The following is a 26,691-nucleotide window of genomic DNA, read 5'->3' as shown; positions in this document are numbered from 1 at the left end:
AAATGCAGTGAGGGTTTTGACTTGTTTTTCTCCACTAATCTGTGTAAAATGCACAGAACATCAATTTCCAAACCAGTATCTTTTTCCTCAAAAGAATACTAAATAACAATTAAGACCCAGATATGTGCAATCATTTCATAGAATCCCTACAGTGCAGAAGGAGGCCATTCGGCCCATCGTGTCTGCACCGACCACAATCCCCATAACCCTACTTATTTACCCTACTAACACGAGGGTCAATTTAGCATGGCCAGTCAACCTAACCTGCACATCTTTGGACTGTGGGAGGAAACCCACGCAGACATGGGGAGAATGTGCAAACTCCACACAGACAGTGACCCAAGCCAGGAATCCCTGAGTCCTTGGCGCTGTGAGGCAGCAGTGCTAACCACTGTGCCACCATGCCACCCCATTTGCACAAATAATTCTGCAGGATTTAGCTATAGAAGCATGTAAATTCACAGCACAGGAGGCCATTCTCCCATCATTCCTCTATTTGCTCTTTGCTAGTGTATTTAAAAAAAAATCTGACCTCACCACTTCCTTGTGATTTTCAAATATGCACAGTAAATAGTCTCACAACACCAGGTTAAAGTCCAACAGGTTTATATGGTAACACGAGCTTTCGGAGCGCCACTCCTTCATCAGGTGACTACTTACTGTGCCTACCCCAGTCCAATGCCAGCAACTCCACATCATTTTCAAATATGTATGCAACTTTCTTTGCAACAACAGTCCCTGCCTCAACATTTCCTTGTGGCAAAACATTCCATGTTTCAGAGATTCTCCAGATAGAAAATAATCTGCTGAACTCTTTTTTCATTCAAAGAACAAAGAACAAAGAAAGTTACAGCACAGGAACAGGCCTTTCAGCCCTCCAAGGCTGCACTGACCATGCTGCCCGACTGAACTATAACTCCCTTCCCTTCTGAAGACCATATAGCTCTATTTCCATCGTATTCATGTATTTGTCCAGACGCCCTTTAAAAGTCATCCACTTCGTGATAAGTTTAAAATCGATAACCATCTGTCATTTGTACCCCAGCACAGGTGGCACAGAGACCTACCTAAGTGAGTTTCTAACTTACCCTTCCTTTGCATACATTCCTAACAATTTATCTGTGTGTGTATGTATTATATATGTTATGTGTATAGACAAGCATGGTGAAGTAACCACAAGTGGTGTGACCTTATCTGTGGTGAATGATCTGGTCAGCCCTTATTACTAAAACATGGATCACTTGCTAACCATTCCATTACTGCTGGGATTACAATCTCCAGTACTTTAGTCCATCACTCTGTTCTGGGTGTCAAACCAATACAGCCAGACATTTATATCATACGGGATTATACACCTTACTTCGAAGAGACACCAAGGACGCTTTGGACATGCACATTGTTTCAGTCACACTTTAAAAAATGTCTCTTAAGACACAGTCGATCAAATTAATTTGGCAAAATAACTTGTATTATCCGAGGATGCCAAAATATTGATCATAATTGAGAATTGCACTCTAATGGTTTAGTGGAAGGGTTGGAAACTTACCTTTTGTATATCAAAACATAAATCTGACCGTGAAGTTGGGATGGTTGATGGTACCATCCCACCTCATGGACCACATGCCGCTTTCCCAATGATCTCCCTCAAGTCAGTCTTTCATTGACTTTTAGATGCACTGAAGATGACTCCGCTGTCTACCAAGTGTCTGCCAGGAACTCAAAGGGGATCGCCATCTGCTCCTCCTTCTTGCAAGTTGGCTGGGTCACGGAAGCTCAGGTGAGGCGAAGAATGATGCAGAAGCTACAAGAGAGAAGCGGTGGGGAGAAGACGCCAGAATTGGACGGGTCGATTGGTTGGGGGGGTTACTGCGAAAGCCCAAAGGATCGCCTTTCAAAGACAGCGGGGGCTGAACATGGACAGCAGCCACCGAGCGGAGGGAGAGAAGCTGCTGGGCAGGCGGCGGAAAGTTTAAAGGGAATCCCATCTGGAATCGCTTCTGAGGAACTGCTGAAGTCTTCAGCTGTCACCCGCCTCCCAAATATGGTCAAGAGTCATGGGCTGGAGGGGAGGGGGGCTCCTCGCCAAAGCTTCCTCCCCCAGGGAGATCCAAGCTGCAGCCCCAGGATGGGCGGCTCGTCCCGGGCTGCTCCCCCCAGGGGGGAGGCTGGAAGCCGGCTGAAGGAAGGGGCTGAGGGGCAGGCTTTCCCCGCCAGCTTGACGACTGAAGACGAGTATTACTTGGACCTGCTGGTGTGCTCTGATGTGCTGAGCGAGCAGGAGGAGTCTCAGTGGCAGCAGCGGCTGGAGCGCCCCTGTCCCTCCGTGTGGCCGGAGCGGCAGCCTCCTGAAAGTGACCAGCTGAAAGTGACCAAGGCTCTGCCCCAGCGGCCAGCCCGCAGCCCGGCCTCTACCCCACACACTGGCCGCAGCACCTCTCCCACAGCCTCCTCACTGCTGCCTGGGGACATGGGCAGCCTCCTGGCAAAAGGGCCAGAGGAAACTTGCCCCCTCTCGCCAGCCACCACCCAGGCGGGGGTAACCCTTCCAGCTGCTCTTCCAGCCCGAGAGACGGCTGAATGGGTGGCGGAAAGCGGGCTCGATCTGGACACTGAGGGAGTCAGGCTCACCCAGGTTGGATGGGAGAAGGGATGTTGCCAGGAACTCTCTGTGCAGAAGGGCCAGCAAGGAGCTGTCAGCAAAGTGCCCGGGGATTTGTGCGACTCACCGCCTGTCACCCACCGCACTGAAAGCCCGGGGGCCACACTCAGTCCGAGCAGACTTGCACATCAGAGCGGTCAACCTGTCCAACCCCCGCCGAGTCCGGAAAATGACCCGACTCCAAGTCGGATGGCAGGAGTGGCGATGGGCGGAGGAGAATTGGAAACGATGAGCTCCCAGGAGAACATTGACACTTCGCCAGTCAGGGTAAGTTCAGAAACAACTTCGCACCCGGTCCACACAAATGAAGAGCAAAGGTTAGGTGCATTGGCCATGCTAAATTCTCCCTCAGTGTACCCGAATAGGCGTCGGAGTGCGGCGACTAGGGGATTTTCACAGTGACTTCATTGCAGTGTTAACGTAAGCCTACATACACACATTTAAAACTATGAAACCACATCAGAGTGCAAGGATAGTTCACTCCCAGAACAAGTGCTTTACTAGAACCAGGAGCTAATAACCTGTAGAGTAAAAGCTTAAACATTGCTCAAATGATTGTGCCCCTGAGTACTGATACATCCATGAGAGGAAAACACTGTTCAGGAACAGCCTTTCCTTTTTGAGCAAGACATTTGAGTTTGTATGTTGCCTTTAGCTGACTGAAATGAACTTCTGCAGAGTGAATGTCGGGATCAAGGCATTAAATCAGCAAAGAAAAACATGTTGATTAATACAATTGAAGTGAATTGAGTGCATGGCACATACTGTACAGGTAATTTAAATCTAATCAAAGGACAATACACATTGTGTAAATGTTTTTCTACATGTTGCATAGGATCACATCCATGCAATATAAGACCACACAGAAACAGGCCATTCGGCCCAAACCACCATGCTAACATTGATGCTTCACACGAGTTTCCTCCCATTGTTCCTCATCTAAATCTATCACTACCATAGAACATTACCATAGACTCCCTATGGTAGCGAAGGAAGCCATATCTCGCACAGACCTAATCTTTGCAACCATGGCTAATCAACCTAATTTTTACATCTTGGGACATTAAGGCCCTGATTTTACCGACAAGGCTGCCCAAGGCTCGTAAGATTGGGCCCAAGGCCAACAGGGAATGCCGTTCTGCGAGCATCACCCGCCCTAATTTTGGGGCAGCCAAGTGAGTAAAATCAGGACCAAAGGATCAACTTAACATGGTCAATTCACCTAACCTGCAAATCTTTGGACTGGAGGAGGAAACCGAAGCATCCAGAGGAAATCCAGACACAGGGAGAAAGTGCAAACTTCACAGTCACCAAGGCCAGAATTGAACCCAGGTCCCTGCTGTTGTGATGCAGCGGTGCTAACAATTGTGCCACCGTGCCACCCCATCACAATCTTATATTCCATTCTCGCTCAAATGCTTGTCCAGCTTCCCCTTAAATGCATGTAGACCATGAAATTATCGTCAATTGTTGTAAGAACCCATCTGGTTCACTATTTTACTTTAGAGAAGGAAATCTGCCATCCTTATCTGGTCTGGACCAGATGTGACTCCAGACACACAACAATTTGGTTGACTTTTAACTGCTCTCTGAACTAGCCTAGCATGTCACTCAGTTCAAGGGGCAACTGGGGATTGGCAACAAATGCTGTCCTTGCGAGCAACACCCTCTTCCCATGAAAGGAATTTTAACCACTTCCAGTGCCAGTAAGTTCCACATTCTCACCATTCTTTGGGTGAAGAAGATTCTTTTGCATTCCCTATTGGATTTATTGATGACTACATCTCCAGGGCCAGATGGCATCTATCCCAGATTACTGAGGGAGACAGGAGATGAAATTGCTAGGCCTCTAACAGAAATCTTTGTTTCCTTGTTGGCCACTGGTGAGGTCCTAGAGAATTGGAGGATAGCAAGGATGACCCGGGTAATAATAGGCCAGTGAGCTTGATGTCAATGATAGCGAAATTGTTGGAGAAGCTTCTTAGAGATAGGATCTATACACATTCGGAACTCAATGGTCTTGTTAGCGACAGACCGCATGGTTTCGTAGGAGGGAGGGCATGTCTCACTAATTTAATTGAGCTTTTTGAGGAAGTGACAAAAATGATTGACAAGGAAAGGGCTGTGGATGTTGTCCATATGGATGTTAGTAAAGCATTTGACAAGGTCCCTCGTGACAGGCTGGTGCAAAAGATTAAATTTCATGGGATCAGGGTAAACTAGTTAGATGGACTCAGAAGACAGAAGGTAGTGGTGGAAGGGTGTTCTTCTGAATGGAGGTCTGTAGCTAGTGATGTTCCGCAGGGATCAGTGCTGGGACCACTGATGTTTGTAATATATAAATGACTTGGAAGAAAACATAACTGGTCTGATTAGCAAGTTTGCAGATGATAATAAGAGAGTTGCGGATAGTGGTGAAGTTTGTCAGAGAATACAACAGGATATAGATAGGCTGGAAAATTGGGTGGAGAAATGGCAGATGGAATTTAATCTGGACAAATGCGAGATGATGCATTATGGTAGATCCAATTCAGATGGGAGCTATAAAATAAATGGCAGAACATCAGGAGCATAGACACACAGGGAGATCTGGGTGTACAGGTCCCCAGATCCTTAAAAGTGGCAGCACAGGTGGTAAAGGTGGTGAAGAAAGCATATGGCATGCTTGCCTTCATCGGATGGGGCATCGAGTATAAAAGTTGGCAAATTATATTACAATTATATAAAATGTTGGTTAGGCTACATTTGGAATACTGTGACCAATTCTGGTCACCACACTACCAGAAGGATGTGAAGGCTTTGGAGAGAGTGCAAAAACGTTTTACCAGAATGTTGCCTGGTGTGGAGGGTATTAGCTATGAGGAGAGATTGAATAAACTGGGATTGTTCTCCCTGGAAAGACAGAAGCTGAGGGGCGACCTGATAGCTGTCCATAAAATTATGAGGGGTATGGTTAGGGTGAACAATTGGAAGCTTTTTCCCCTTGGTAGAAATGACAATTACAAGGGGGCACAGGTTCAAGATAGGGGGGAAAGGTTCAGTGGAGATGTGCGGGGGAAGTTTTTTACACAGAGGGTGGTGGGCACCTGGAATGCACTGCCAAGTGAGGTGGCTGAGGCAGATACGTTGACAACATTTAAGACTTATCTGAATAGACACGATGGCCTAGTGATATTATCGCTAGACTAGTAATTATCGCTAGACTAGTAATCCAGCAACTCAGCTAATGTTCTGGAGAACCGGGTTCAAATCCCACCATGCAGATGGTGGAATTTGAATTCAATAAAAAAAAATCTGGAATTAAGAATCTACTGATGACCATGAACCCATTGTCGATTGTCAGAAAAAATCATCTGGTTCACTAATGTCGTTCAGGGAAAGAAATCTGTTGTCCTTACCTGGTCTGGCCTACACGTGACTCCAGAGCCACAGCAATGTGTTTGGCTCTCAACTGCCCTCAGGCAACTAGGGATGGGCAATAAATGCTGGCCAGCCAGCGACGCCTATGTCCCACGAATGAATAACAAAAAACAAACGGGGAACAGAGGGATATAAGTGGTTGATCTAGGTAGGGCAATGTGATCAGTGCAGACTTGGAGGGCCGAAGGGTCTGTTCTTGTGCTGTACTGTTCTTTGTTTGTACATTGTATTGATGGTGATCCCAAAAGAGGAAATGTGCTCTCTGTATCCACTCGATCAACACCTGTCATAATTTTAGTCTTTTATTCCAAACCCAAGTTGGATAACAGGACAATTATGTATATTTGCCAGCATTTCCTCTAACTTTCCTCTTACCCCAGTATGGTTCACCATCATTCAGGTCCTAGATTGTTACCTCGAGCTCCACTCCTAGGTCAAATGGTCAAGATGCACTGGTGGTGTGCGCACCACATGGGGCAATGGGGTCTTGGCCTCTTTTAAGGCAATGGGGTCTTGGCTGCCTTGTGGCTTTTGTTGTGCAGTGGGGTTTTGTGATGTCCTTCGACTCATGCATGTGATAGGCTCCTTGGTCACAGAATCGTAGAATCATACAGTGTAGAAGGAGGCCATTCAGCCGATCGAGTCTGCACTGAATGCCCTATCCAGGCCCTATCCCCATAACCCCATGCATTTACCCTAGCTAGAGCCCCTGACACTAAGGAGCAATTTAGCATGGCCAATCCACCTAACCTGCACATCTTTGGACTGTGGGAGTAAACCGGAGCACACGGAGGAAACCCACGCAGACACAGGGAGAAAGTGCAAGCTCCAAACAGACAGTGACCCAAGCCAGGAATCGGACCCGGGTCCCTGGCGCAATGAGGCAGCAGTGCTAACCACTGCGCCACCATGCCGTCCCATGATTCAGGATGACCGGGTGGGTCACCAACATCGCTGTGGACCCCTGGTAACACTTCTTGGCTCTTCCTATTACCTAGTGAGACACAGTAGGGGCACACTGAAGACAGGTCAAAGGCTGAGAAATCTGCTCCCGAATCCCCAAAGCTTCTCATAGAGTCATATAGATTAAAGCACAGCAAGGGGCCCTTCAGCCCATCTTGTCTGCACCAGACATCAAACACCTATCGATTCTAATCCCATTTTCCAGCACTTGGTCCGTAGTCTTGTATGCTTTGTCATTTCGAGTGTTCATCTAAATGCTGCTTAAATGCTGTGAGGGTTCCTGCCTCGACCACCCTTTCAGGCAGTAAGTTCCAGATTTTCACCACCCTCTTGCTAAAAGCTTTTTCTTCATTTTTAAAAAGCATTTAGACAGTTCCATGGGTAAGATGAGTATAGAGGAATATGGGCCAAATGCGGGCAATTAGGACTAGCTTAGGGATTTAAAAAAAAGGGTGGCATGGACAAGTTGGGCTGAAGGGCCTGTTTCCATGCTGTAAACCTCTCTGACTACTTTTTTTTCAAATCTCCCCTTAATCTCCTGCCCCTTACTTTAAGTCTATGACCCCTGGTTTTTGACCCCTGTGCTAATGGGAAACGTTTCTTCCAATCTACCCTATCTCTGCCCCTCATAATTTTGTACATCTCAATCAGGTTGCCCCCTCAGCCTTCTCTGCTCTAAGGGAATCAATCCCAGGCTAACCAGCCTCTCTTCATAGCTGAAACGTACCAGCTCAGGCCACATCCTGATGAATCTCCTCTGAACTCATTCTAGTGCAATTGCTTCATTCCAATAGTGTAGCAACCAGACCTGCACAAAACAATCCAGCTATAGTCTCACAAATCTTTTATACAGCTCCATCATAACTTCCTTGTTCTTGTATCCTATGCCTCAGCTCATAGAGGCAAGTATCCCAGATGCCTTTTAAACCACCTTATCTACCTGTCCTGCTGCTTTCAGGGATCTTTGGACATGCATGCCAAGGTCCCTCTGGTCCTCTGTACTTCCTAGCATCCAGCCATTCGTTGTGTATTCCCTTGCCTTGTTAGTCCCCCCAAAATGCATCACCCTTTCAGAGTAAAATTCCACATGCCACTGTTCTGCCCATCTGACCAGGCCATCTATCTCATTCTGTAATCTAGGGCTGACCTCCTCACTATTTATCACACCATCATATTTCGTGTCCTCTGCAAATTTACTCATCATGTCTCCCACATTCATGCCTCAATCATTAACAGCCACCAGCAGCAAGGAACCCAACACCAATCCCCGTGGTCCACCACTGGACACAGGTTTCCAGTCACAAAAACTATCTTTGACCATCACCCTCTGCCTCCTCCGCTAAGCCAGATTTGGATCCAATTTACCAAATTGCCCTGGATCCCATGGGCTCTTACCTCCTTGATCAGTCTCCCATGCTGGACCTTGTCCAAAACCTTACTGAAATTCATGTTTTTTTTTACTAATTTGTAGGACATGGACATCGCTGGCTGGCCAGCATTTATTGCCCATGCCTAGTTGCCCGAGGGCAGTTGAAAGTCTACCACATTGCTGTGACTCTGGAATCATATGTAGGTCAGACCAAGTAAGGATGGCATATTTCCTTCCATAAAGGGCATTAGTGAACCAGATGGGTTTTTCCAACAATCGACAATGGTTTCATGGTCATCAGTAGATTCTTAATTCCAGATTTTTTTTATTGAATTCAAATTGCACCAACTGCCATGGTGGGATTCGAACCCAGGTCCCCAAAACATTAACTGAGTTTCTGGATTAATAGTCTAGTGGTAATAGGCCATTGCCTCACCATAACGCAGACTACATCAACTGCGCTGCCCTCATCTACAAGGCATAAGTCAGGGGTTTGATGGAATACTCTCCACCAACCTGGATGAGTGCAACTCCGACAACACTCAAGAAACTAACATCATCCACGACAAAACAATCTGCTTCATTGATACCCCAGCCACCCTTTAAACATTTAGTCCTTCCGCACGGTAGCAGTAGTGTGAAAAAGATGCTCTTCAGCAACACACCAAGGTTCCTTAGACAGTACCTTGCAAACTTTCAACTTCTACTACCTAGAAGGACAAAGGCAGCAGATGTAAGGGAACAACCACGATCTGCAAATTTCCCTCCAAGCCACTTGAACCGTATCGCCATTCCTTCACTGTTGCTATGTTAAAGTCATGCAACTCCCTTTATAACAGCATTGAGAATGTGCCTACATCAAATGGACTGCAATAGTTCATGTAGGTGACATGCCACCACCTTCTAAGGACAATTGGAGATGAACAACAAACTTTGACCTACTCAGCGATGCTCACATTCCTTGAAATGATAAAGTAAAATTTTAAAGATCCTACTATTAGGTCACCCTTCAACATTCTTTGTTGAAGAGACCTAGCCTGTACATCCTTTCCTGGTATATTTATCCATGCCTTGTATCATCCCTGTAAATGCTCTCAGTACCCTCTCCAGTGCCTGTATGCACTTTCTATAACATGGTGACCAGAACTGCAGACAGTACTCAGATTCAGCATAACTTCCCTTTTCAATTCCATCCCCCTAGGAATAAAACCTCGTACTTTAGTTTGCTTTTATTATGGACTTGCTAACCAGTAGTGGAATGTTGGGACATTGGTGTATTAGTACACTGATATCTCTTTGTTCCTCTGCCCTACCTTGACTTGCACTTCCCAAGTAATAAATGACCTCCCTATTCTTCCTATCAAAATGTACTGCTTCATATGTATCAGTGTTGAATTTCATTTGCTATTTATCTGCCCATTCTGTAAGTTTATTTGTTGCAGTCTTCCTCAGTATTGACTATCCCCTATTCTGCCCCCTCTCCTCCTCCAATTCCCTTCCTCTCCAAACAAAATCCATGTCATAAGATTATGATATCATAATATAAAATAAGAAATAGTAGCAGGAGAAGGTCATTTGGTCACTTGAGCCCAGTGTGGCATTCAATAAAAATATGGCTGATCTGACTGCAGCCTTAACTCAGCTCTCCTGCCGACCCTCCATAACCTTTGGCTCTCTTGTAGATCAAAATACTGTCTAACTCATCCTTGGATATATTCAATGACCCATCAAAGAACAAGAACAAAGTACAAAGAAAATTACAGCACAGGAACAGGCCCTTCGGCTCTCCAAGCCTGCACCAACCGTGCTGCCCGACTTAACTAAAACCCCCTACCCTTCCGGGGACCATATCTCTCTATTCCTTGACTGCTCTTTGGTGAACAAAATTCCAAAGACTAATAACCGTCTGAGAGAAGAAATTCCCCCTCAGCCTTGTCTTAAATGGGCTGGGAGACCCCTTATTTTTAAACTGTGCATCCTAGTCTAGATTCACTAATGAGGGAAAATGGGGGTGATTCTCCCAGCCTGCCGTGCTGCTTTTCCAGACTCAAGCAGAGGACATCTCATGGGCTTCCCGCTGGGCACCACGTGTTCCATTAGTCTCCGAGCACCAGATTTCCGGTATCGTCAGCTCCACACCAGAAATCGGCAAATGCTGATTTTAATACAATTTAAATGTAATTAGCGAGCCCGGGACTGAAGTCTCCGGGCCTGCTAGAATTTATCTCCTCGCCAGGAGTGTTTCACTGTAGCGGGGTTTACAATAGCTCCCCACTTGTGGGGAGCTGGTGGCCTGACCCCATTGGAGTGAAGGGGGGGGGCCATTGAGGCCCCCCAGGATGTCAGAGTGAGAGGGGTGCTCCCTGGACATTGCCAGTTTGGTAGTGCCAGCCTGGTGCCCTGGCACTGCCCAAGGTGCAAAGTGGCAATGCCCGGGGGCACCTTGTCGCTACCCAACAGGCATTGTGCAGTGCCAAGGGGGTGGGGGCGCTGAAAAGAACAGTGGGATTTACTCTAGTTTTCCGCGAATTCGACACTTCGAATTTTTTTGGTCGAATCACCCCCAACATCTCAGCATCTACCCTGTCAAGCTCCCTCAAAAACTTATAGAAACATTAATAATAGAAGCAGAAGTAGGCCATTCGGCCTCTTGTGCCTGCTCCACATTCAATATGATCATGGCTGATCCTCTATCTCAACACCACAGTCCAGCACTCTCCCCATACCCTTGATGCCGTTAGAGTCTAGCAATCTGCCAATTTCCTTCTTAAATATATTCAGTGGCTTGGCATCCACAGCCTTTTGTGGTAGGGAATTCCACAGGTTCACCATGCTGAATGAAGATGTTTCTCATCTCAGTCCTAAATGGCCTATGACCCAAAGGAAACAACACTCCTGCATTCATTCTGTTCAGTCCCATCAGAATGTTATACACTTCAATTAGATTCCCTCTCATTCTTTTAAATTTCAGTAAATATAAGTCCAGTCAACCCAATCTCTCCTCATGTGACAATCCTGCCATTCCAGGAATCAGTCTAGTGAACAGTACTCCAGGTGTGGTCTCACCGAGGCCCTGTATAGCTGCAGTAAGTCCTGTATTTAAGTCCACTTGCAATGAAGGCCAACGTACTGGAATACTGCGTCCAGTTCTGGTCGCCACACTACCAGAAGGACGTGGAGGCTTTGGAGAGAGTACAGAGGAGGTTTACCAGGATGTTGCCTGGTATGGAGGGGCTTGGTTATGAGGAGAGATTGGGGAAACTGGGGTTGTTCTCCTTGGAAAGACGGAGGATGAGGGGAGACTTAATAGAGGTGTATAAAATTATGAAAGGCATAGATAGGGTGAACGGTGGGAAGCTTTTCCCCGGGTCGGTGGTGACGTTCACGAGGGGTCATAGGTTCAAGGTGAAGGGGGGGAGGTTTAACACAGATATCAGAAGGACATATTTTACACAGAGGGTCGTGGGGGCCTGGAATGTGTTGCCGGGCAAGGTGGTGGAGGCGGACACACTGGGAACGTTTAAGACTTATCTAGACAGCTATATGAACGGAGTGGGAATGGAGGGATACAAAAGAGTGGTCTAGTTTGGACCAGGGAGTGGCGCGGGCTAATTGTTCTTTGTTTCTCGTTTCAAGGCTTCATTCTATGATCATCTTGCCAGTACAGAGCGAGACTGTGGATAGTTGGGAACCTGTCTCGGGGGCAGGGAATTCATATGGTGTTCGTGGAAGTGGAAATGAATAGGGTTGGGAAGCATTTTCCGATCAGGGCCAGTGTGATCTCCTGGACTCGTTTCGATCGCCTCAGGGGGTCGGAGAGGAATTTCCCAGATTTTTTTTCCCCATATTGGCCCTGGGGTTTTCACTCTGGGTTTTCGCCTCTCCCTGGAGATCACATGGTCTGGAATGGGGGGGTGGGGGTGAGTTAATAGGTTGTGATGAACAAAGCATCGTAGCTGTGAGGGACAGCTCGGTGGATAGGATATTAGGATGTAGATAGGCTGGAAAATTGGGCGGGGATCCTGGATTCAGGATTCAATCCTGGACCGGGGAGCGGCGCGGGCTTGGAGGGCCGAAGGGCCTGTTCCTGTGCTGTATTGTTCTTTGTTCTTTGTACCATTTACTTTCCTAACTGCTTGCTATTCCTACATGCTTATTTTTAGTGGTGTACTAGGACAATCAGGTTCCTTTGTACTTTAACATTCCCAATCTATCACTATTTAAATAGTACTCTGCCATTCTGTTTCTCCATCCAAAGTGGATAGCTTCACATTTATCCACGTTATACTGAGGCTGTGACTGCATGTGCCATGTATTTGCTCACTCATTCAACTTGTCGAAATTACTTCAAAGCCTCTTAATATCCTGCTCACCACTCATATTCCCACCAAGTTTCATGTCGTCAGCAAACTTGGAAATATTACATTTGGTTCCCTCATCTGAATCGTTGAGGTATATTGTAAATAGCTGAAGCTCAAGCACCAATCCTTGCAGGACCCCACGAGTCATTGCTTGCCACTTGGAAAAAGACCCATTTATTCCTACTTTCAGTTTCCTGTCTGTTAAGCAATTCTTAATTCATGCCAATATATTACCCCCAATCCCATGTGCTTTAATTTTGCATACTAACCTCTTTCGTGGGACTTCATTGAACGCTTTCTGAAAATCCAAACACCATGTCTGCTGGTTCACCCTTGTCCAATCTATTAGTTGCATCCTCAAAAAACTCTGGTAGATTTGTCAAACATGATTTCCCTTTCATAAATCCATGTTGATTTTGTCTAATCCCGTTGATATTTTTTAGTGTCCTTCTTATTGCATCCTTTATAATAGTCTCCCATTTTTCTTACTGCTGTTGTTCGACTAACGAGTCTGTAGTTCCTTGTTTTCTCTTCTTTTTTAAATATTGGGGTTACATTTGCCACCCTCCAACCTGCCAGCACTATTCCAGAAACTACAGAATTTTAGAAGATGACAACCATTGCATCCACTATTTCCATGGCCACCTCCTTTAATACGCTGGGGATTTTATCAGCTTTCAGTCCCATTAATCTCTCCAGCACTTTTTTTTTGTAATACTAATTTCCTTCAGTTCCTCCTTTTCACTGCACGCATGGTTCCCTACCATTTTTGGGAAGTTATTTTGGGAACCACTCCTCTTAATATTCTTCTGCCCTGGATTGCCACATGCATTCACGCTTCCACGCACTCTCAGGTACCCAGCCATGCCAACAAAACGCCAGTGCTTCACAGGCTTTATTGAAGTGTCACCAACCTTTAGATCACTTCAGATATCTGGCTTCCCACAAGTGGACAATCCCTTATACTGGCATTGTTATGAAGGGTCCTGATGTGTGCGTGACAAAAAGCTTCAACATGTCTTTTTCATCAATACTCAAATTCTATACTACCAAACAAATACTCATTACTTCACATTTCTTGGTGGAATAATTGGGCCTATCAAAAAACACTTTTATTTGCTAGATTAGTAAAGCTATTAATCAACAATGAGGATTATGTTACTGGATTATTATGGATGTTCTTATTGTGGAACATCTTTCCTCCTCTGACACCTTAAAGTTTAAAGTTAATTTATTAGTCACAAGTAGGCTTATATTAACCCTGCAATGAAGTTACTGTGAAAATTCCCTAGTTGCCACACTCCGGCGCCTGTTCGGGTACACTGAGAGAGAATTTAGCATGGCCAATTCACCTAACCAGCACGTCTTTGGACTGTGGGAGGAAACTGGAGCACCCGGAGAAAATCCACATGGACACAGGGAGAACGTGCAAATTCCACTCCTCCTTTCAGCATCTCACCTTGTTCCAAGCCTTCATCTTTCATTTAAAATCCACATTCTTTGCCACTCACCCAAATATTATGCCAAGTTTCTCACTGCTCCCCTCCCTCAGGTTCTGCATCAGGCCCCTTCCCACCCTTGTCAATAATAACTTCCATCTCAATTAATGATGCTCTCTGTCCTCTTTGTTCACCATCCTCATGTCCTCCCATAATCACTCTTTCCATTTAAGCTCCCCAACCAATATTCACAGCTTTCCCCTTAAACTTGTCAGCCCCCTTGGCCTTGCTACTCCCAATGTGTCAAACAAAGACAAGACAATGCCTGATCACTTCCTTTTGTCATTCTCCACCCGCATCCCTCTTCCCTCTTGTGACCAACTAATCACCCTCTGCCTCAACCCACCTGCCCCAGTGTTGCCTGTCCCTTGGGAAAAAAATCTCTCCAAATGTAATTGCAATTGCACTTTCAAAATCCCAACTGTCTTGTTTCTGTTCACCACAGCACTTCTGCAGCAACCAATCTTCTTAACCACATTCTACCCCCTATTAAAATCCTTGTTCTATCGCTCTCTCACCCAGATGGTTCCACCCCATATGACACCCATCTCTGCTCCTTTAAGTCCTGGGGATGAAGACATGAACACAGATTGCCCTGACTGATTCAGCCATACACTGTCAGGTCTGGCCAGACCACATAAAGCACTAACATGTCCTCTGCTCTCATCTACTAAAATTGTTCACTGTTCATAAAATCATAGAATCCCTGGAGTTTAGAAGGAAGCCATTTGGCCCATTGAGCCTGCACCGACAACAATCCCAACCAGGCCCTTTCCGCGTAATCCTACGAATTTGCCCTGCTAATCCCCCTGTTATTAAGGGGTAATTTAACATGGCCAATCAACCTAACCCACACACCTTTGGACTGTGGGAGGAAACCGTAGCACTCGGAGGAAATGCACGCACACACGAGGAGAATGTGCAAACTCCACACAAACAGTCATCTGAGGTAGGAATTGAACTCAGGTCCCTGGCGCTGTGAGGCAGCAGTGCCAACCACTGTGCCACCATGTCGCCTGGCTCATCCTTGAATACAGAGAGGCCCCATCCCCCCTCCCTTGACATCTTATCTCTACTGCAAATCTTCTTCCTGAACTTCTCTCCTCTGTCCTCCACTGTCACCAAGAAGTACAAGAAGCTGATGGTGCCATTAGGATTGAGGCCATCTGCTCTGCTGCCTCTGCCACTTCCGTGCCTTCCACTAGCCCACTAGGCCGAGCTTCCTCTAAGCTGCCTGCTGTTTTCCTGGACTCAAATCTTTCTCTAGTTTCTCTCCAACACAAATTCCATCCTTTGTTGCCATAACAAGGGTAAACTTTTCATCCTTATCCTTCCTGACCAGTTTGTAGCCTTTGACAGAGTTGACCACACAACCCCCCTCCAACCCCTCTCCACTATCATCCAGCTGAGAACAACTGCATTCACCTGGATCTATTCCAATCTCTTTAATCATAGCCAGAGAATCACATACAATCATTACTCTTCCGTCTCTCCCATCATGACCCCTGGTGTCCGCAAGGATTTACCTTAGCCCCCTTGGATTTCTCATCCACTTGCTGATCATTGGTGACATCCAAAAACGCACAATCAGTTTCCACATATACACTGAGTACACCCAACTGTATCTTGCCACCACCTCTCCCAATCCCTCCACTGTCCATAAATTGTCAACGCTATTTGTCCATCATCCAATACTGGATGAGCAAAAACTTCCTGCAACTAAATTTTGGGAGTACCAAAGTCTCAGTCTTCAGTCGCCACCACAAATTCATGGCGGATGGAGTCGAGGACACTCACCTTGAAGACTCTGTTAAGGAAGTCTTCAATGTGCTTCTTCCAGCATCACTGACTGCCTCTCTCTTCGTGATGAGCATCTCTTTGTTCTTGGCCAGCAGTGGGGTGAGTGCTTTAGGTCGTAGGTGATCCTAACCATGCTAAAGAAACTTTGCGTCATAGTTGACAACCACATGTAGGCCAACCAGACCAAATAAGGATGGCAGATTTCCTTCCCTAAGGGCAAACGGATGGGATTAAAGACCATCGTCAAAAGTTTTGTGGTGACTATTCCTGAGACTTGCTTTCAGTTCCAGATTTTTTTAAATTAATTGAATTTAAATTCCACTGTCTGTCATGTATTTGAACCTGTACCCCCAAACATTAGCCTGAGCCTTAGGATTACAAATTGAGTGATATTACCATTATGCCACCATCTCCCATATCTTCCTAATTTACCCATTTTCTTGTAAGAACATAGCAACGTAAGAAGTAGGACTAGACGCAGATCGTACAGCCAGTCAAGACTGCTCCACCATTCAAAACGATCATCACCAATCTTAGGCTCAACTCTACCTTCTGCTTCCCATCTCCCTTCAGTTCCTGACAGACCAAAATCCGTCCTTCTAAGCTTACAGGCCCTTACTCATTAGCAGGGTGCAGTTCCATGGGCACAAGATGCCCACTTGTGTTTTGTGTTAGTGCTCATGTGTGAGCCTTGCTAGACTCTGCTGGCAAGATATTGAATTATGGAATGCATCAAGGGTAAATCTTCACTTAATATCCACAAGTACTGACTTCACTGCACTGGGTGAACCCAGGACAAGAAGGAACAACGTCTCATCTAAACAGCTGATACTAGTAACCTGATAACTCAACAGAGTTTAATCAGTCAACGTCAAATGCTAATTGATCATTCCTCATATCTTATATGATATACAGTTTCATGAAATTGGACTGTAGCCTATCTCTCCAGAATAGCATAGCCAATAGTTGCCACAAGGCATTGTATCATGGATTGACTGGGAAAATAACTGCACTGGAAATAAATCCCCAGAAACTGAATTATTATTCTGAACACACTAACAACAGAATGGACTGAATAAAGGTCAGAGCTGCAGGTTAAATCTGAGCCCAAAGGGCAGCAATTTTAACCTTATCTGCCTGTTGGGAAACTAACAGGATTGGGCACAATGTTGGTTTTACACTCCACCTGATTTTACTCTCTGAAGTCATAGAATCATACATTGCAGAAGGAGGCCATTTGGCTCATCGAGTCTGCACCGACCACAGTCCCACCCAGACCCTATCCCCATAATGTATTTACCCTAGCTAGTCCCCCTCATACTACAAACAATTTAGCATGGCCACTCAACCTAACCTGCACATCTTTGGACTGTGGGAGGAAACTGGAGCACCCAGAAGAAACCCACACAGACAGGGGGAGAATGTGCAAACTCCACTGGAGGCCGGAATTGAACCTGGGTCCCTGGCGCTGTGAGGTAGGAGTGCAAACCACTGTGCCACCGTGCCACCCTAATCAATAGAGAGTAATACTGGATCTGTGCACAACCTGCACCCTATTCAGCTCTGTTGGTTTCCTACCAACCTTTGCCAGGTTAGTTTAAATTCCAACCCTATCAATATCACTCAAACTTCTCTCATTTGTTTTACGATGGAGTGATTAGATTACTCAGATTACAGATGAGAGAAACCCACCACCTTCCCCTTGAAGGAGGAAGGGCAGCAAGTGTATATGAACACCACCATCTGCAAGATCCCCAGGGAGCCACACATACTGAACTGAGGAGTTCAAAAAGGCTGCTCACCACCAATCGATTATGCATTAACACTCTATTTCCATTCATCTCAGGCTAGCCATTTGAGCAAGTTATCAGAGGGTAAATGGACTAATGGAATTATTCTTTGTGTAAGGCCTTTAGCCAGGACGAGAGAAAGGGTGAAAACCAAAAAGAAAGAAGATATAAATGTTCGGCACCAAAAAAATAGTTTGACAGAAAGCTCGGAGTAACTAAGTATATAATTCTACAGTTTAATCACTGCATTAAAAGCTCAAATAATCATTAAATGTTAAGACATATTTTTTAAGCTTTGTTAATGTCTTGAATATGTTAACCACATAATTTTGTGTTATGCATTTCTTACATAAATACAATCAGAAATTGCAGTATAATTACTCAAAGGAATAATTTATACGGACCGGCTGGTAACTCTGCTACCAGAATTTCTGATGTGGAGATGCCGGCGTTGGATTGGGGTAAACACAGTAAGGAGTCTAACAACACCAGGTTAAAGTCCAACAGGTTTATTTGGTAGCAAACGTCAAAGCTAGTGGCATTTGCTACCAAATAAACCTGTTGGACTTTAACCTGGTGTTGTTAAACTCCTTACCAGAATTTCTGCTCAGTTTAAAAGGCCTTGGCTTCCTTTGCTCTCCATCAATTGAGATTGTGTTTTCTTCAGGAATTAGAAAATGGCATAAAACTGTCGACCAATGGTATGCACAGAGGAATTTTTGCAAGGATGGTAACATTCTTCATATTGTGAAATTGCATTGTACTATGTCATCTTAATTTAATTAATATAGGAGGGAAATAAAACGAGTGCAGCCTTGGAGACCATGTCGAACTGCAAGAAAAGTTTTTATTCCACATGCATGAGGGAGAGCTGAACTCAGGCCTGAAATCCCAGGTTGCCTGCGAGTTCTCTCTCCCCATCGTAGATTCGGACAGGCTATTATACTTTTTCGAGTTGCAAAGGTTTACATTATCATATTAATTCCTCGAGTTGGATACAAGATGGTTCTTCTAATCTCATCGCGGCACGGTAGCACGGTGGTTAGCACTGCTGTTTCACAGCTCCAGGGACCTGGGTTCGATTCCCGGCTTGGGTCACTGTCTGTGTGGAGTTTGCACATTCTCCTCGTGTCTGCATGGGTTTCCTCCGGGTGCTCCAGTTTCCTCGCACAGTTCAAAGATGTGCGGGTTAGGTTGATTGGCCATGCTAAAAAAAATTGCCCTTAGTGGCCTGAGATGCGTAGGTTAGAGGGATTAGTGGGTAAATCTGTATGGATATGGGGGTAGGGCCTGGGTGGGATTGTGGTCGGTGCAGACTTGATGGGCCGAATGGCCTCTTTCTGTACTGTAGGGTTTCTATGATTCTTTCTATCATGCAAAATACATTGCTCAGTACATCCCTGCTAATCATTTCTCTGGACATTTCCACTTACCCGATAGTAATGTCAAAATGTTGTGTTTGCCCAACCGATCTACAACAATGTGTTAAATGCTCTCCCCCCCACCCCCCCCCCCCCCCCCCCCCCGCCCCACCCTCTCTGCTAGGTGATCATGTTTTCCACAAGACTATGACCTCCCTAGACTATATGGAGCCTGGCTGTCTTAATGCCAGTTCTCCCATTGTCGTGATAACTCAGAAAGATCTCCGGCATTACTATTGTTCGAAGTTGATAGCATATGTTAATCGTTACCTATCGGCAGAGCAGGCATCTAACTGTCTGCGTTAACCCTTTCCTTCCCTCTGGTAAGGCCTGGCTCTCTGGGCCTGCCCTATGTAACTCTGCATGTATTACCCTGAAATCAAACAAAATATGAACGGACACATAAATTAAAATATAAAAGACACGAACCCTGATATTGCTCTGCAACAATTAAGTTTAAGGTTTTTTTTCATAGAAATTCATAAGTTAATTTTACACCAGATGAAAAGACCAATTTCCTATATAGGCATGCAAGAGATGGATCTTATCAGTAACAATGAAATAGGACCTGTATGGTTGCAGAAAAGGGCCAAATTTTACTGCCCATTCATGCTGGCGGGATCTTCTGGTCCAGCCGATGGCGCACCCCCGCTGCAGGTTTCCTGATGGTGAAGGATGCATTCAATGGAAAACCCTGTGGACAATGGCAGGACCAGAAGATACCGCAGCTGGCCAATGGTGGGCCGCCTCCGCGGCAGGTTGCGCAGAAAATCACACCCAAGGCGTGGAAAGCAAGGACAAATTAAAGAAGAACTAAAACCTTATGACAAATAAAATAAAACGCACAAGAATAAGAAAAGGCCATTCAACCAATCAAACATTTTCCATTCTTAAATAACTATTGGATTCTTTTAAACTTGAGGATCATTATTAAATTAAGAATAGACCTAATTGCATTTTGGACATTTTGATTTGATTTGTCACATGTCACATGTATTAGTATACAGTGAAAAGTATTGTTTCTTGTGCGCTATACAGACAAAACATACCGTTTATAGAGAAGGAAACAAGAGAGTGCAGAATGCAGTGTTACAGTCATAGCTAGGGTATAGAGAAAGATCAACTTAATGCAAGGTAGGTCCATTCAAAAGTCTGACAGCAGCAGGGAAGAAGCTGTTCTCGAGTCGGTTGGTACGTGAGCTCAGACTTTTGTATCTTTTTCCCGATGGAAGAACGTGGAAAAGAGAATGTCCGGGGTGCATGGCGTCTTAATTATGCTGGCTGCTTTGCCGAGGCAGCAGGAAGTGTAGACAGAGTCAATGGATGGGAGGCTGGTTTGCGTAATGGATTGGGCTACATTCACGACCTTTCGTTCCTTGCAGTCTTGGGCAGAGCAGGAGCCATACCAAGTGTGATACAACCAGAAAGGTTCTACAGTGCATCTGTAAAAGTTGGTGAGAGTCGTAGCTGACATGCCAAATTTCCTTAGTCTTCTGAGAAAGTGGAGGCATTGTTGGGCTTTCTTAACTATAATGTCAGCATGGGGGTACCAGGACAGGTTGTTGGTGATCTGGACACCTAAAAACTTGAAGCACCTAAAAACTTGAAACTTGAAGAAAAACATGTCAGGTGGAACTTTCCCGACCTGCCCGCGATGGGAATCGTAGCGGGTGGGATGGAGACCATGCAAAGGTCTGTTGACCTCGGGCGGAATATTCAAGGTTTGGGGTGAGCACGGCCGGAAAATCCTGCTATCATCTCTGTTGAGCTTCAAATAGATAGTCATTTACTCCATAAATTAACAATCTAAAATTGGGAAAAAAGAATGCAGAAGCAACGGAATTTTAAAAAATAATCCTTCATCACAAGGAAGATATCAATCTTGTCTTTCAATTAATAAATATATATATTTAAGAACAGTGGAACAAAATGACAGAAAATAAATCCACAAGAGGGAGAATCAAATTCCCATTTGTAATCTACTCAACATTTTGTAATCATGGTTTGCATAGAAAATTCACTAACATTTACTACAAAGAATTACTTTCTTGTTCCATTCTATTATGTGTGTACTTTGTTATCCTTGGTTTATATTTAATGTTTAACATGTAGATTTGTTTTTGATAGGTTGAAAGACAACCTTTACTTTTAAAGGATGAAGAGACTAATTTTATTAACAAGACTGTGAGTTTAACAAGCTATGGAGATGATCGCAGTCCTTATCGAGAGAAAAGGGCAAATCTCTTGCCTTTGAATACATATGTTAAACTTTCAGAACAACCAAATGATCATGACCATGAAGCTGAGTGTGACAGGCTCAACACAGACTGCAAAATCTTAAATAATGCTCTGACTGTAAAGAGCGTAACTTCACAAAGCAGTGACGTTAAGAATAAACATCACGTTCAGGACAAAGAACGATTACATGAAAGAATGTCACATTTTATTACAAAGGACGATGAGTTAAGTTGTACAAACAAAGAATATCAAGAAAATAATAGTGATTACAAGGCAAAAACTGAACATATAAGACACCTTACTGAACCATCAACAAGAGATTATTGTACACAAAGTAAGAATTCAGATCTTTGCGAGGACTCTTCCATTTATGACGAAGAGATGGGAAATTTGGAACACTCATCACAATTGCATATTCACAATGCGTATCTTGTCCATCCATCTTCAATTATTTGTCAAAGTTCTGAGTCAGATGTATTCAAGAAAGAAGACACATGTGGAAACATAGATCAATATCTGGATATTAAATCATGTTTAACTATACCTGACCAAATTCAGGATACTTCAGGATCATTAGACACTAGCTCCGATATAGTCCTGATTGGTGGCAAATATTTAGATAAAGAATCAAACTTAACTTCAGATGTTCACCCTAATGATAATCCTGGGTCCACACCTGATGAAGGCACTTTTCAAATCAGTGAATGTTACAGAACTAAGTCCAGTCCAGTGGATACATGTGGAAATGAGCTTATACATTCTGATTCAATGGAGATTGTTTCACCAACAGCAATGCTTGAAAATTATAATATGCACAAAGAACTTACTAATGAATTTGAGCAACATGTATCGCAGAAGGGAACAAGTCAAAAAGTTGCTGCCAAAAGCTACCATAGTCCTCTCAATCGAGCAGAAAAACATGACCAGATATGGTTCAATTCAGATACTTTGGAAAATAAAATACACAATGAAAATAGATCAACACATCAGTCAATATGGTGTGCTGAGACAGCAGCAAATGAAACTCATAATAATAAAGTAATATCAAGCTTTCCAGAAGCTTGCAGACCTGCAAATTGTCAACTAGAGGAACAACTGCCTGCTCAACAACTTGAATCGCTTGAATGCAATTTAGAAATTCAGCCAAATCAACTGGTACCTTTCAATAGTAAACCTGAAGGCTCAGATTGGCCTTCGCATGAAATAGAATATAAAATAAACAATACTGCAACTAAATCTCTGGCAGTTACTCATCAAGATGCTAATACATTCGCACTTGTAGATCATGAGAAAATGCAAAATGATGAACCATCTCTCATGGAAAGTCTTTGCTGGAATAACTCAGGCAGCAATACTAAAAACATCAATCGTGAAGATACTTCAAATGTCACATATATTGAAAATAAAATCTCTTGCAATGCAAAAGATGGTACAAATAATGACCATTTGCAAGGTGTTATCAGTGACAAGGATAATGCACAAATTTGCAACCACTTCTCTCGTGCTACAGAAATAGCCATGTCTCCTGTCAGTTGCCCACCACCTGAAAGTGAACATTTCAATTTTCAGTCAACAATTGGCCAAACTTCAAATTCTGAAACTGTGCCAAATTTGAAAGATCACTTTATGGCACTTAAGTACAATGGTGAGCCTAAAATTGTTAAATCAGATGGGTTGCAATCATCCATGTTATGTTTGACAGAACAAAATATTTCTCCTTTAACTGGAAAGGATCAGCAAAGAATGATTAAAATTGAAGCTAACAATGCAGTGAACATCACAGAGTATGTTGAGTATCCTGATCCAAAAGAACAAAAATCATCACTAGTATGTCCACCTGCATTAGGTCAATCTAATAGTCTTCAGGAAATACCCAGACCAGTCCAAAACTCACTGGACCATGTCATTGAGATTGATATGAAAGATGAGCATGGAAGAGTGCAAGAAGTGGAAGATGTCCAAACAATTGTGACAGATAGTTTTAAATCTTCATTAATTGATGGACCAAACCTAAATATTACTCAAAGATTTCAACCCACGCTTCAACATGAGAGCCATTTTGGCTATTTGTCAATGCCAATTGCAGAACAAATTAAAACCATAGATAAAATCCGTGACATTGATATTAATGCAAGAGCAAATTTTGATGACAGTACGGTAATTCAAGGTAAATTTAGCCATGGTGAGAAGAATTCAGAAAATCATAAGGTCACTTCTGCAGAATGTGACAGTGAAATGGGTCAAAGCCACATTACTAACAAAATGAGGTCAACAGAAAATTTTGAATCCACTACACTTTCAATTGGTTCAGTGATGAAAGCTCCATCAAAAACTGAACAGACTGAGAATTTAAAAGTTAGATCAGCAACAGTAAGTTTGAATGAAAACACTCAAAAAGTGGAATACTCGAATGATTACAAGGCAAATCTCAGTGAGAGATCAAAGCGCTTTGTAACAAATATGGACAAGATTAAAGGGATACAATCAAAAGAATGGCAACTTGGGAACTACAAGGAAAAAGAAACTGCAGCGGCCACTGAAGAACACGATAAAACTGTTCAACATAATGATTCTTTTCAGCTAACCGCTGTCAATAGTGTGCAATCAAGCAGAATTACTCAACCCACGCTGGGCCGAATAATGAATGTTGATTCCAATGTACTAGGAGATTGCAGAGATTGTAGCAAAAGACCTAGAGGAAGTAATCTAAATAAGGGTAACAACACGGCAGCAGTGCCAGATCATCCACTGAAATGCATCAAAATGGATATCGATACTGAATGTAAAGGGAAGATTTGCAAGACGTTTACCAAGTCCAGAAAAAGTAATCAAAAGTTTTCTAATGACTTTAAAATTGAAAATCTCCCATTGACTTATAAAAATGATAAAAACCAAACAGAGGCCCCAAGTGCTCAAACGTCATTAAAATTACAGTCATGCAAGGGACAGAAGAAGACTATTGATCCTGAACTAGCCATTTCCTTACAAACCAAGACTTTGGCTGGGAAGAGCATTCCATCAATATCACCACTCAATAAACAGCAGACTACAGCTTTTAGGATTAAACAACCGTTATCAGCGACAAGGGGCAAAGAGCTGATATCAGGTGCCAAGGAAAATATAAGTTTCCTAAAGCCATCCAGTGAGGCAGCTAGGTCCACTACTGAAACTCTGAATCTGGCCCCATCTCTGAATGAGCAGCAGAAGGAGGAACCAGTCAAACGTATACGCCTGTCAGCGGACAATGTGGAGAAGTGCACATTAGAGAAAAGCAAACAGGCATGTTCTTCAACAGAGAAAGATAATCCCAATAAAAATTTTGCTATGATTAAACGAATGTTTGAAAAGACAAAGGAGGAACTGACTCATAAGAAGGAGCATAAAGAGCTGAAGAAAGCAATTCACCCTCAGCAGGATGATCGCAAAGGTACATTTTTTCCCATTAAACTAGCAAGCACAAGTCACATTGCAATAGTTATTGAAACGTAATCAAAATCAACTGCTCAATTGACTCAAATTATGTTCTACCCACAACAAAATTAAAACAATTTAAAACAATTCAATACACCAATCATCAAAATACAGTTATGTTTTGATTGGGCTGTTTGAAGAATGAGCATGACTTGAGTCACAAAGTATTTATTTAGCCTGTTTGTGTAATGATCAATACCCAAAATATGGTGGATTGTGCTTTTCATGCTAAGGTGATGTTCTACACTTTGTAGTGAATGTGAAGAACTTGCAAAACGTCTTCACGCAAGTGACTAAATTTACAAAGAAACAGAAGAACTTAGGAGCAGAGAGAGAATAGGCCATTCAGCCCCATTCGCTCCTTTACATTATTCTCTCCGATCATGCGTGGACTCTACCTCAACCCTATTGACTTTCATATCATTTGATACCCTAATTAAATGTAACATTGATTTACCTCTAATGACAAAAATCACTCTCATCTTATCAATTCCTCCACTTCCTCCTCTTGAAATCTTTCATTTCTACTATTGTGATATTCTGTGCAAGGTGAGACAAAGTTGCCATTCAGTATCTCCACTATTCCTTCATCCTCCATAGGAATTATATATTTTCATCTCCAGCAGACTTGGTTTTCTTTAACCAACTTCCTATTCATGATGCCATGCGTCCTTTATTACCATAATTGAATAGATGCTAAAGAGGATAACCCAAGGCTAGATTATTTTGTTGTGGAAGGACATCTATTGGTGCCTGTTGTTAGCTAGACATGCCCTGAAATCTTTAGATCAATATGATGCTGAGAAAAATCATCTGATGTAGCAAGAAAGGGAAATTTGGCATCTGGGACTTAACTGTGAAAAGTGTTTGCTTAACAAAGGAGGTTTAAGGCTTAGGAAATAAGCAGCAGAAAATCTGAAAAGGAGTATTTGATTTGATTCGAGTTATTATTGTCACATGTATTAGCATACAGTGAAAAGTATTGTTTCTTGCACACTATATAGATAGAGCATACTATTCATAGAGAAGGAAACGAGAGAGTGCAGAATGTAGCGTTACAGTATGAACTTAATTATGAGCATGAATTCATTGTCAAATCAAGTGCAGAAGGGAAATAGAAAGAACAGGGTGGCACAGTGGAGTCTGCACATCCTCCCTGTGTCTGAATGGTTTTCCTCTGGGTGCTCAGGTTTCCTCCCACAGTCCAAAGATGTACAGGTTAGGTGGATTGGCCACGCTAAATTGCCTCTTAGTGTCCAAAGATGTGCTGGTTAGGTGGATTAGCCATGGTAAATGCCAGGGGTTATGACAATAGGGTGGGTGTTGGCCCTGTGTAAGATGCTCTTCAGGACAGTCGGTGCAGACTCGATGGGCCAAATGGCCTCCTTCTACACTGTAGGGATTCTATGATTCTATAAGAATGATTGGATTAAAAGAGTAAAAAAAGTAAGAAAACAAAATAAATAAAATCCAGAAGCTGATGTTTTAGCATACAGTGCAAAAGAAAGCAGGGCTTACATTCATACAGCATCTAGGAGGTCTTGTAGCACAGTAGTAGCGTCCCTACCTCTGGACCAGAAGCTATGTTCATGTCCAATGGCTGGACTTGTTGGCCACGGAAGGAGCATTCATAATGCAGTCCAACAGGCTGATAAAAAACTCGGAAACCACTTCCCCACTATTCCACAAAAGAGAAAACG

The 26,691-nt window shown here is 43.6% G+C and overlaps 2 protein-coding genes across 5 annotated transcripts in view; one reads left to right on the top strand and one right to left on the bottom strand.

The window, feature by feature from the left end:
• Positions 1-1,785, bottom strand: part of malt1 (MALT paracaspase 1) — a 176,587-nt gene extending 174,802 nt beyond the window's left edge. Inside the window, exon 1 of the mRNA XM_078220109.1 lies at positions 1,547-1,785. The gene's annotated coding sequence lies outside the window, so the exon portion shown is untranslated. The remainder of the gene's footprint in view (positions 1-1,546) is intronic.
• The window catches only part of alpk2 (alpha-kinase 2), a 96,005-nt gene that overhangs the window by 36,353 nt on the left and 32,961 nt on the right, over positions 1-26,691 (top strand). For all 4 annotated transcript variants that reach the window (XR_013498732.1, XR_013498733.1, XM_078219982.1 and 1 more), the window contains exons 4-5: positions 1,672-2,926; positions 21,410-24,947. Coding sequence is in view for 2 of the 4 variants with exons in the window: in XM_078219982.1 (XP_078076108.1) it covers positions 1,672-2,926; positions 21,410-24,947 (4,793 nt within the window). In the remaining 2 variants the exon portion in view is untranslated. The remainder of the gene's footprint in view (positions 1-1,671; positions 2,927-21,409; positions 24,948-26,691) is intronic.

This window comes from Mustelus asterias, chromosome 1 (genome assembly GCF_964213995.1).
Source record: "Mustelus asterias chromosome 1, sMusAst1.hap1.1, whole genome shotgun sequence".
In the NCBI taxonomy this organism is placed as follows: domain Eukaryota; kingdom Metazoa; phylum Chordata; class Chondrichthyes; order Carcharhiniformes; family Triakidae; genus Mustelus; species Mustelus asterias.
Note: the sequence above shows the minus strand (reverse complement) of the source record. Positions and strands in the feature narration are given on the sequence as shown.